General features: G+C 37.6%; 1 protein-coding gene across 1 annotated transcript; it reads left to right on the top strand.

Annotated features, from left to right (window-relative positions):
• Window positions 1–2,602: 2,602 nt before the first annotated feature.
• Window positions 2,603–9,817, top strand: LOC129278382 (5-hydroxytryptamine receptor 1A-like). The gene has a single exon (XM_064110703.1). The coding sequence runs from the start codon at window positions 2,961–2,963 to the stop codon at window positions 4,122–4,124; it is 1,164 nt and encodes a 387-aa protein (XP_063966773.1). The 5' UTR covers window positions 2,603–2,960; the 3' UTR covers window positions 4,125–9,817.
• The last annotated feature ends 2,419 nt before the right edge of the window (window positions 9,818–12,236 follow it).

Below are 12,236 nucleotides of genomic sequence, written 5' to 3'. Positions count from 1 at the left end.
TAAACCCGACTTCAGAATACGGGCCATTATGTGTTACCTGGCCATCAGAGTATAAAGATGTATGAAGGTTCACATTTCGTCGGTGATAATCCTTCACAGCAAGCCCGCCCCCTAAGGAACTACGTATATGTATTCAATGAATTATGCTGTGATGAAACTGTTTTATTGAATCAAATTCCACGTAGTATCTAAAATCATCATATCATACGTTTTATCTTCTTAAAGTTGCTGGAGGATGGTTTCAAACAGAGGGTCATGGGTTCGAATCCTAGACGTGGCGTTTTTCCTTCAGCAAGAAATTTATCCACATTGTGCTGCACTCGACCCAGGTGAGGTGAATGGGTAGTTGGATACCCGGGAGGATTAATTCCTTGAATGCACTGAGCGCCGGTGATGGTTGCTCGAGCTAAAGCCGGGGTAATAATAGCAGCGCATTGTACCCTCTGGCAAAAAGCGCTTAATGAATCCAGCCATTATTATTATTATCAGCAAATTTAGACGAAAAACATAGGGCCTTTTCACACGTGAATCTTGAATCATCATTGTAATGATGATTGCTATTGTTATCGTGACTGTGATTAGCGTTCGTGATTCTAATCATGTTCTAGTTAGTAGTTTCGTTTCACACGTGCTAAATATTCGTCATTAGCCGTAGTTTTCACTGGAATCATAATTCAAATTACGATTTTGTTTACCGTGTGAAAGGGCGGATAGACGTATTGCGTTACATCATAATCTCTCTTTTCTACAAAATGTGTTGCATTTTACACATTACTTTGTATTCAAATTTTGCAGAGTGAATGTTTCCCTATATGCAAAGTTTTCAATTAAACAGGTGCTTGTTTGACGTCCAACGTGCATGTATCATAGTTTGTTCATACCTCATTTTGGTTGCTAAGGGGATTTTATTGATTCTGTCAAGATCAGCACCTGATTCTATTTGTATCAAAGATAAGAAGTAGGCCTAATAATATGTTCCCGTGGTTGGCATTTTGAAGCTTTTATAGAAAACAAATTTGTATGTATTCTTACTTCTTTTGGTTTTATATATAAATAGTATCAATATTTTAACCTTGTTATTAAAGGGATAGTCCAGGCTGAAGATATCTATATCTCAATAATAGAGTAAAATTCACAGAGCAAAATGCTGAAAATTTCATCAAAATCGGATGACAAAAAATGAAGTTAATTAATTTTAAAGATTTGCATTATTCCAATAAAACAGTTCTAGGCATGTCTTCATGAATATTCATTAGGTGGGCCGATGATGTCATATCTCCACTTATCCCTTTGTTTTGTTATGAGATTAGGTTTATTCAAAACAATTCTACCAAGAACTAAAGCAATGGGATTGACAACTGATTAAGTTTTTTATTGCCGCAACTTATTTCATCATAATGGAGACACACAATTTACACATGTATGAAAAATGAAACGATAATGATTTCATGTAATAACATAAAAAAAGGAAAGTGGGAATATGACATCATCAGCCCACCTAATAAATATTCATGATGATGTGCATATAACTGTTTTCACAAAATATTGATAAACTTTAAAATCCAATAACTGTTTGGTTGTCCAATGTTGATAAAATTTTCAGCATTATGCTCTGTGAATTTTATTCTATTTATTTAGATATAGATATTTTCAGCCCGGACCAACCCTTTAATATAATCCTTGTTATTAATTATTTTCATTATCATTATCAATGACAATTATTATTGTTGTCACTATAATTAATTATTATCGTTATTGCCATCGTCGTCATCATCATCATTGTTACTTTCTACAAAGGCACGATGGGTTTAGGGGTTTAGAGTTTTACATGCACAAGAAACGATGAGAATTGTTTTATGTCCGTCCCTCATCTTCACCCACAGCCACAAACACCCATGCACCCTTCCACACCCTCACAGACACAAACGCCCTGTATACGGGCATTAGAGGCGTGGGCGGGAATCGAACCCCAGACTTCAAGTTCATGTATCTAGTCAGGCGCCTTAGACCACTCGGCCATGGCACCTCCACATTCACACACACCCACACACGCCACCCTCACCCATTCGCTCAAAAATCACTGTCTGTTTTCTCTTGCCGTGGTGTAATAATGTCATGTACACCGGCGCATCTTTAACGACACCATCGGCCAATCACGAGTCAGTACCTTTCATTCGTCACAAACCATTTCCCCTTATCATATCTTTTTATTCACTTTATGTTAAAGACGCGACAAAAAAAACCGGATTAATAATACTAATAGGGGGATACGAGGAGGTAATTTGACAAGCAAAGTATAAAAACGCATTCCCTAATGGGTTACCGCGCCTTTCCAACCCGCACAAATAGCATACCGACAATATATTTCATGAAATACAATGTCGGAATGAAAATCGTATCCGCTTTCGTCACAAATTAGTCAACCAAACTCTAAATCGGCTCTCCTCGGGGAAACAGGTAATGCTGCATGTATTCCAGTGGGGGAAAGGGAGATACATGAGATAACGACAGGACAAATGAATCGGTGCGCATGTCTTCTTTCCATCTTTTCTCTTCAAGTTTGCAACCAATTGAAAGTAGTTTGACAAGATTGTATAAAAAGGAGAATCTTTGGCGAATTCTTTGCAGCAGTAAAGTTGAATCCATAAGGCAATATCCTGCCAACATTTTGAAGAAAGGAAGAGGAAGTGAAAATCTAAACAGAGTTTCTGTGCCGGCATTGTTACTTGCTTGACTCTTGCCGTACCGCAGTGTTTTCACAGTTCCAAGTTTGAAAGTTAATGAAGAGTTCGACAACGTCGCCAAATGATGTATTTTGTTGCATGGTTTCAAGCATATTTAATCAAATATCCCGCTCTCATCAGTTCATACTCATTTGCAGACTTCATTAGACGGAAAGATGTGAAATCGAAAGTATCGAAAATTCAGATTCATCACAATATAAAATAACCAATTATAATATGCAGATTCCATCGCAAGTCTCATCGTTGAAACCATTGTTAGTTTCGACGTTGGATGAAAACTTCGAAGTTAGCACTGATCTGTTAACTGTCGTGCCTGGCGTCAATGCATCTGTTGAATCCACCATTTCACCAGAAACCCAAGATCTCACCATTTTCGTGGTTTTGATATTTGTCGTATTACTGCCGCTGTCAATATTTGTCATCATTGGGAACATTCTCGTGATCATTGCCGTGCACAAGAGCTTTCATCTTCGGGAGAGAATCTTCTACTACGTCGTAGGTAGTATGGCAGTCACTGATTTACTTGTCGGGTTTTCTATTATACCCTTGTATTATGCGGCCATATTTGTTGACACACTGAAGGGAAGTCTTTACGGCTGTATGACGATGATAAGCGTTGTGATGATTCCAAGTACCATATCTATACTTCATGTTCTTGTCATCGCCGCCGATCGGTACATTGCCGTTTTCTATTCCTTAGAGTATATACGCATGGTCACGCAACGAAGAATTTTCATAACCATCGTCATGATTTGGATATTCGCGCTCCTTTTCCACGCCCTCCCCTTCATGGGATGGAGAAAAAAACAATCCGCATCTTTCGTGATGGAGTACTGCTTTACGGACCAGTTCTGGACACCATCGGTGGCATGCTTTCAATTTGGTCTTACTGTCATAGTACCTCTCTGCATCATGATTGGTATCTATGCGCGCATCATAGGAGCTGCGCGTCTTCAAGCGCGTCGTGTCGACGCGCAACGAGAATTCGCCCTCAACAGAAGCGAGGCGATTGAAAACGGGCAGCTGTCCGTCATTTCTGTCGACAGCAACAGCCGGCCGACTGAATCGCAGGCTCCAGTCGTCAGGATCCGACGCGGTCCCACTACGGCCGAGCTGAAGGCCACAAAGACATCGGCGATAGTGCTTAGTACCTTCCTTCTATGTTGGTTACCTGCATACTGCGTACATATTGCATTTACGTTCATCAATAACAACCGGGCAGAACCACTCCACAACCCCACTATTGGCCTTCTGCACGCCTCGTCCAATCTCCTGCCATTCATTAGTTCCGGAGCAAATCCTGTCATTTACGCATTTAGCTATCAGGATTTCCGTAGGTCTTTCAAACAGTCCTTGTCCTTTTACCGACGAAACAATTGAAATGTTTTCGATTAAGCTCAACAAATTTAGTTACGCCGAAGTACAAAAGGACCTTATTTGAATCCGGGATGTTCGGCACTCTTATTTCTAAAGCTGAATCGATTTATTTCTCTAAATATAATGTCAGAAAACCACCAATTGATTGCATAGAAATGGAAAAGGCAACCGTCTTTTTTTGTTTTGCCTATTTCAACAATTACAATTTTTTATATTAGACATAGAACTGTTTATTCACGATTAATCTTTAGGTAAAACAAATGCCTGCCAGGTTTGCTGTCAAAGATCAAACCAATCTTTAATTCTTTATACTTAAAGGATTCTTTGTGGTTTTGTAACATGCCCTCAATTGGTTTATTTTTACTTATACTGTAGAATGGGTATCATGCAGGTAATTACCGACGCATGAACAGCCATGCATCCGGTAAATTTGCCATGACTTGTGTCCGGTAATTACTTATGCATGGCTGTAAACAAAATGATATTACTGTCCACAAATACCACCATTCTATAAAACAAATGATACACAGGTTTGTTCGTGCATCGGTAGGACTAGTGAGCATGCCGTAACTATGGAAACTAGTCTAAACCCACTCGGTTGCGCCTCATGCATGGGTTTCACAAAACCTACCGATACATTGACATCTGTGAATCATTTGTATGATGTGCCACTTTCACTTTATACAACTATAAGTAAAATGTAAATACCAGATTGAATTTCACTGTACAAATATGTACAAACATTGTTGCTTGTGATATCAGTGCACCAGTAAGTATTATTTGAGTGTGTGAAAAGAAGATCCTGCTCTTTTCGGAAGTGATTAAGGAGGACCATACATTTATGTAAACATTACGATCAGATTTTGCTTCGAAAGCTATCGTGAAAAAGAGGATGAAAATGACACGGCTGCTTGATTTTAAAGCAAAATGTAATTATATTTTCACTGCATGGTATACGAGGCACCGTACGTCCGTGTCAATGTCTACGCCTTTTGTTTCTTAAAAAAACATTCGAAAGTGTTGTACAAAATTGAATAACGACGAATTGAAACGTGTATTTTGTCAAAATGATCAATGATCTAATTTATTTCTTTGGTAGGTCAAAGTAATTTTTCGTATTTGGTCCCCTGACGACTCTGTCACAAAGTTAACGATTTTGGACGCGCATTTGTGTGATTTTGCTCACCAACATAAGATTTAGACGGCAATAAGAATATGGCATTTTCTGCTTGCCAAGTTAACGGTTTTAGTAGATCCATGGTGACTTTTTTGGGGGGCAGTTAAAACAGGGACAAAAATCGTGAAATTGACTGCCAAAAGTGGCAAAGTTCTTGTCCAAAATCCTACACGAGGGGAGTGTCTGAAGTCATCAATTTCGTTTAAAAAAATCTCGTCACAGTGGCAACCAAATGCCGAGAGATTCAAGGCGATATGGCCAGCCTACATTTGAGGTTTTGAGGGGGATAGGTATATAGCCACAATATAGTGAAGTGATAGAAGGATCGAAATATGTATTACAATCGATTCATACATATACGTGACTAAGTTAGTTTACATCTTATCTGTGCTAAAAAAAATACTAAATGGCGATATTTTTTCGTGTTTTTTTTCAGTCACCCGTCTCTCTTCCCACGATGGAAATCAATGCAATTATGTAAACAATTATAAAACTCTGAAAAAACGAGCACGAAAGTTGCATACACACCCCTTTTAAGATTATGAAACAAAGAAAACACTGGTTGGAAAGAGTGGAGATACACTCCTATGCAATGAGTCGATTTATGATGATCAGGGGCGGACCCAGGATTTTCAGAAGGAGGGGGGTGGGGGCTCACTTGTGTTAAATTAACATTACAATTTTTATCATGCCTCTCAAGAGGGGGGGGGGGACAAGGGCCCGATGTGCCCCCCCCCCCCCCGATCCGCCAGTGGTGATGATGGTGATGATTGAACACACTTGCAACTCTCGCCCAGGTTATTATAAATAGTGTAGAATCAAAAGCAATAAATTGGACCAGTATAATTGTAAAAATACAATCATATTTCAAAGTTGGCTTACACCCGCACCATCTGCATCCCTTTCACGGATCACTCGTTTTTCTGTACCATAATAATGTTTGGTTAAGCTCCCAAAGTAGAGTCTAGATCTATTTTGAAAAAAAAAGAGGCCTGAATAATCTTCTAGAGGCATTGTGGGGCAAAAGAGTTGGGAACGGGAGTATTTTACACAATGCCTATGTTCTGAATCCGATTAGACCCGGGGAGCGTTTCATGAAAGGACTTGTCGGACGTTTTATCCGACAAGTCCCATTTTATCCGACAGTTACCATAGTAACAGTGCCTTTCAGCCAATCAACATGCAGGGAAAGATGTCAGATCTGACAACTTGTCGGATGAAAATGTTGATGAAACACTCCCCTGTTCTCAAGCTGATTTATCACGTTTTGACCGCCTAATTTGCATAAACAAAATGGCTGCCAAATCGACCATTTATGATCTTCTTTCTACAAGATTCTTTCTAAATTGGCTCTTATTTTCATGGATCATGTTGATAATGCAAAATCCTGCATATATAATGTGTATCATTTGTAAAAATTTGTCATTTTTAGGTATAATCAATTAATTATACCAATTTATGCATATTGTGCAATATTATGATATAACTTGATAAATTTAGCTCAAATGTATATTTTTTTTGTACAGATAGCATTCACAGCATTATGAATAACCCTCCGGCCCTAAAAAATAATATCACGGTCATAATTAATGTTTGAATTTCTCATTCATTTCTTTATACATGTACATGTATTTCCTACCATTTGTTTTGTACATGTTTCGTTAAGAGATCTCTCAAAGTACTGGTTATCAAAGACAGAAAAACAATTTGCTTCAGTGTTTTAATCATTTAATGACGCTTTTCACTTCAACTTTTGTATATTTTCAGGGACATACACTCATGCACCCTCACCCACACCCGTATCTAAATACAATTTAATATGCTTGCTAGCGGGCATACCAATTTAAAAGCACACTGGTGGTGATCTTGCAAATTTCATGAACATGTCTGTATTCAAAGCGAAGGTGTTTATTGATTGGTACAATTTCAATCTGATTGTATTGTGATTTTTTTATTCTATTGATAGATCAATTCATTCATATTTAGAATGTTAGATGATAAGTACGTATTAAATCAACGAAATGCTGTCCAATTCTCTATTCCTTAATTGTTTTACCCAATAAATATATACCCAAGAAACATAATCCGATTACATACATTAAGTGTCTTTTTAGCAGTATGAAGTGAAAAAATTCTGCTGAAAATGAGATTTCCTTTGTTTTTCTAATTGCCCTCTAATTGAATTGTGCTAATTTGTTAACACTTCTCAGAACGTAACAGACATAGATTAGAAACCATTTATTTCCTTTTTCATTTTAGCCAAACTATGATGTTCTAAAATTCCACTACGCCAGTTTTTAAAGTCCCAAGTTCCACAAAAATGAACAATTTACTCTATATACTGCCGAGCCGAGTTTTCATCATTGGACTTCATTGAAGGATTGCATGTGCATTAATGTACAAATTTGAATTGTGTGAAATAAACCTGCTCCCCTCTTTTACTTCCAATGCCTCTATAGAATTCACATTTTCCCTATACATCTCTTGTCTAATAGGGGATTTTTGCTTGCTAGGCATGACGGATTCAAGAACACAGTAAATGTATTGAAAATGCCCGTGTAATGACAAAGCACGGCTGGGAGGTCTTTGTCGAAAAAATTGATGAATTGGAACAGCAGTTTCGACCCAGTTTTCGGAGCTGATGAAAAAATGCAAATTATGTCGATAGTCCGCAGTCCAGGACGAGACTACTGTTTTGATTCATCAGTTTTCGACAAAGACTTCTCGGTTATTCTTTGTCATGAAGGTACTTTTTGACAATACACTTTGTACGTTCCTGAATTCGTCGTGCATCGTGGAGCGAAAACGTTCTGATGCGATTGCCTCACAAGGCGAATGTTTGGAACACTCTCCAGGGAATGAAGAGTGTGCAAACAGACATGTGTTTGCGTGCCTCAAATTGAATCCAATTATCATCACCATGACAATGTACATGTGTACTCTCCAAACAATTCAGTCACATTTTAATTAATATTCCGGATCGGATGAACTCAAGAGGTTTCCCTTTAAAGGCGAGACTTAAGTGATAGTAATTAAAAATAAATAAATAAATTTAAAAAAAGGGCATGCACATAAGTTTATAGCAAGGTTGCTTATAGAATTTTCATTTATTTGAATATAGGATAAAAGAACATTCCATATTATGGCCGAGGATCGAACATCGGAATTTCATGTTTCTAATCAGGCTCGATCCTGGGACGTCCACTCAGCCACTGCAGAATTGTCTACAGGTTTGCGATAAGGGTATACCACCATACAATGAAGTTCCTGTGACAATGTTGCTCCTCTGCAAATCCCACACATTCAATAATGGAATGACCAACTTAACCCTGGATTTAACACTATACCCTGGGATCCTAAACCCAACCCTAATCCTAACATAAAACCCTTTTACAACCCTAACCCCAACCCTATATCTTAGACGAAATAAAGCCCGGAGCAATTGTCGCCGGAGCAAATCTCGTTCCATATACCGTAAAGAATCACCCGTCATGTAGGCCTATTGATTGTATCCGTATATGGAATGCAACTGCTCCGGGCTACCAACGCTGTCTACCAGCTGGGTGCTCGAAGGCAGACACGGTGTATATATATATATAATGGCGAACTCAATTATTTGTCGCTATTTTAGAAACATGTAGTATTAATGACTTATGTTTTTGTATAAAAGTTAAGGTCTTGTTGATTATGTACTAGGAACACTTACAGAATCCATCATTCAAAACGGTTTGCTAAATTCTAACAATTTTTATTCATCTCAGTAATAACTATTATTTGAGTAAAAAATGATTGGTATCAGACATCACCACTTTGACCACTAGAACTTATTCTTTTACAATCTAGTCAGTTTTAATCAGGAACTCGACACATAAGTGTGTTAATGCAAAAATATATTCAGACGTGATGTGATTAGAGTATAGATATACGGCAAAAAGCACGTCGTCGTTTTTATTTATGAACGCAATAAGCAAAACAAACTTGACAGTAAGAAATTGGAGGGAAAATTAGAAAGAGAGATAAGTTGAAGAAACCGCAGTCCACTATTGAAGATATATTTATTTTTACAAGCACCTAAGTAAATTTTTGTAACCATAATTATTTGCTCCTTGTTGACTTTGTTTATAATTAAAGGTAGTCTTGAAGATGTCTGTCGGTGAATGTGAAGAAGTGATGATTATATTTGTTATTTCTATTTAATCATGAAATATGCATCATAGAAGCCTACTTGACCTTTACTAGATATAGTGTTACTTAAGTTTGTGTTGGCATCCTCGCTGGATCAAATCGAATTTGTGCCCCCCCTCGAGTAATTACGTATATATGATTTTAAAAGCATTGAAAGGGCACACTGTTGAGAAAGTACAATATGGCATGGCGCCTTTCGGCATGAAAGTGATATTGCTCATACAATATTGAAAGAGGAAATCACTTGTTTGATCACATTTTCCAGGACGGGCGCTGGAGGCATTATGTGATGGTAAAAGTACGGTGAATATCAGTGGCGGATCCAGCTTTTTATAAAGGGGGGGGTTGGGGTGGTATGCGAGGGAGCGTAGCGACCGAGTCCAAGCGAGCGGAGCGAGCGAGGGGGGAGGGTGTGGGAGGGGGGTGTCCCCCCTCCCACAGTAGGGAAAATTTTTGAAAATCTGTGTGTGAAAATGGCGTTTTCTTGCATCTAAAAAAGATAAGATTTAAAAAAATGGTCCCCGGATTTTTTTTTTTTGGGGGGGGGGTTGCAACCCCCCCAACCCCCCCTCTAGATCCGCTTCTGAATATTGGGCAATTTTATTCTAACATCATGTGCGAAAACTGACATTTTAGGTCTCTCCCCTCCCCCCTTTTCTGGCCGTATGTCTGTCTCTCTCTCCCCGTCTCTGTTTCACTGTCTGTCTAGCTGTCTCTCCCTTTCCAAACGTGGACTGTGCCCTTTTCAACATTCGCTATTGCGCTATTAGGTTTTTTCCCAATTATATTGCCCCATCTACTGCGCTGCTGCTACTGATAGTTCTACTACTACTTGCGGCTACTACTACTACTATTACTACTACTACTACTACTACTACTACTACTACTACTTCTACCACTACTACTACTTCTACTATAATAGGACGACGACATCAACAATAACAACAACAGCAACTACAACAACAACTACTACTTTACACTACTACTACTACTACTACTACTACTACTACTACTACTACTACTACTACTGCTGCTGCTGCTACTACTGCTTTGACTATACTTTTTCTTTTAATATAAAGGAATGACACAATCCTTTCCCCAAAATGATAAGCAAAACAAAAAGACCATCGCAAATCCAGGGGATGGGCACTGATGGAAGCAGTGTCTACTTTATGTCTTGCCACAGACTTAAAGGTCAAGTCCACCCCAAGAATTGTTGATTTCCATCGATAGAGAAAATCAAACAATCTTAACGTTGAAAATTTCATCAAAATCGGATATAAAATAAGAAAGTTATGACATTTTCAAGTTTCGCTTATTTGTCACAAAACAGTTATGATATGCACAAATCAGAGATATGCAAATGAGAGAGTCGACGATGTCCCTTAATTTTTTGTTGTTGATTTTTTATTGTTTGAATTATATACAATATTTCAATTTTTACAGACTGGACAATAAGGAGCAATTTGATTTAACCATTACGTGTTAGAATAATGGTAATTCCACATGTTCAGGGAGGAATAAAATGTTGTTTCACATGACAATGAGGAGAAAATTAGAATTTGTCATACTTCATATAATAAAATACAAAAGAAATGGTGAGTGGGTGACGACATCGTCTGCTCATTTTCATACCGACCAGGATGTGCATGATTATAACTGTTTTGTGAAATTGAGCAAAACTTTGAAATGTCATAACTTTCTTATTATACATCCGATTTTGATGATATTTTCAATGTTATGCTTGTTGGATTTTCCTCCTTTTATTCAAATCGACTTTTTCTTTGGGTGGACTTGTCATTTAAAGGAGAAAGTGGGAGTTTGAATGACCATAAATGAAGAATTACCTTGAACTCTGAATCTCATTTTCTTGTCATATAATTGTTGATAGGTTCACCCATCTTCTTTTAAGTAGAAACTTGTAATTTTCAAAATCATTGTGAATTTCAATGATGCTCTATGCTAAACTAACAGAGAATTTCATTGATCTTAAGTCATATCTGACCTAGATTTTTTAAAGCTGCATTTCATATGTGATCAATAAATCAAATTTATATAAAATTGAAATGTGATTAATGTGATTATAATCATAACGAATTTTTACCTTGGGTGAGAGTTGTATTGACACCGCCGCCTTCGGAAAGGGATTATCTTTATTTGAATTCTGCAATATGCAAGGGACACGACATTTATTAAAGCGGAATTGAATATAGTTTCCTTAGAGACATTTTCCCCGCCCACAAATTAATTTCTAATTCCAATATGTTCTATTTTTCAAGCATAGGGATTTGAATAGTGTTGTTTATTCATTTTCCAACACCGTTGTAACGTTTTCTATAGAATGAATTTCTACGAAATGTAATTTCGTATATCCATCCCCATAATTCATAAAAAAAATTCACTGGTTATCTGCGAAGTCATTACAGTAATTGCAAAAATCTTTATTGATTCCGGGGTAATCTATCACGACACCTCAAAGAATCATTTTAAAATTGGGTCAGAAATTGGTTCGTATCCTTGCGCCCGGTGAATGTTGACATATTTCCCCCTCAAATATTGTTAGGCCTGTCACGAATTCCGATGTTTCATCTGTAGATTAACGATAATATTACGTGTATAAAATGATTCAATATCATGTTTGTGATGAGTCTGTGATTATAGTGCACTCTGACTAACTGGTCGATATAATTGTTAGCACTCAATGAACGTGACTTTCCTTTACCATGTTGACGTGTATTTAAACTGCAATTCGA

This window comes from Lytechinus pictus, chromosome 15 (genome assembly GCF_037042905.1).
Source record: "Lytechinus pictus isolate F3 Inbred chromosome 15, Lp3.0, whole genome shotgun sequence".
In the NCBI taxonomy this organism is placed as follows: Eukaryota; Metazoa; Echinodermata; class Echinoidea; order Temnopleuroida; family Toxopneustidae; genus Lytechinus; species Lytechinus pictus.
This window is presented reverse-complemented; position numbering and strand designations above follow the sequence as displayed.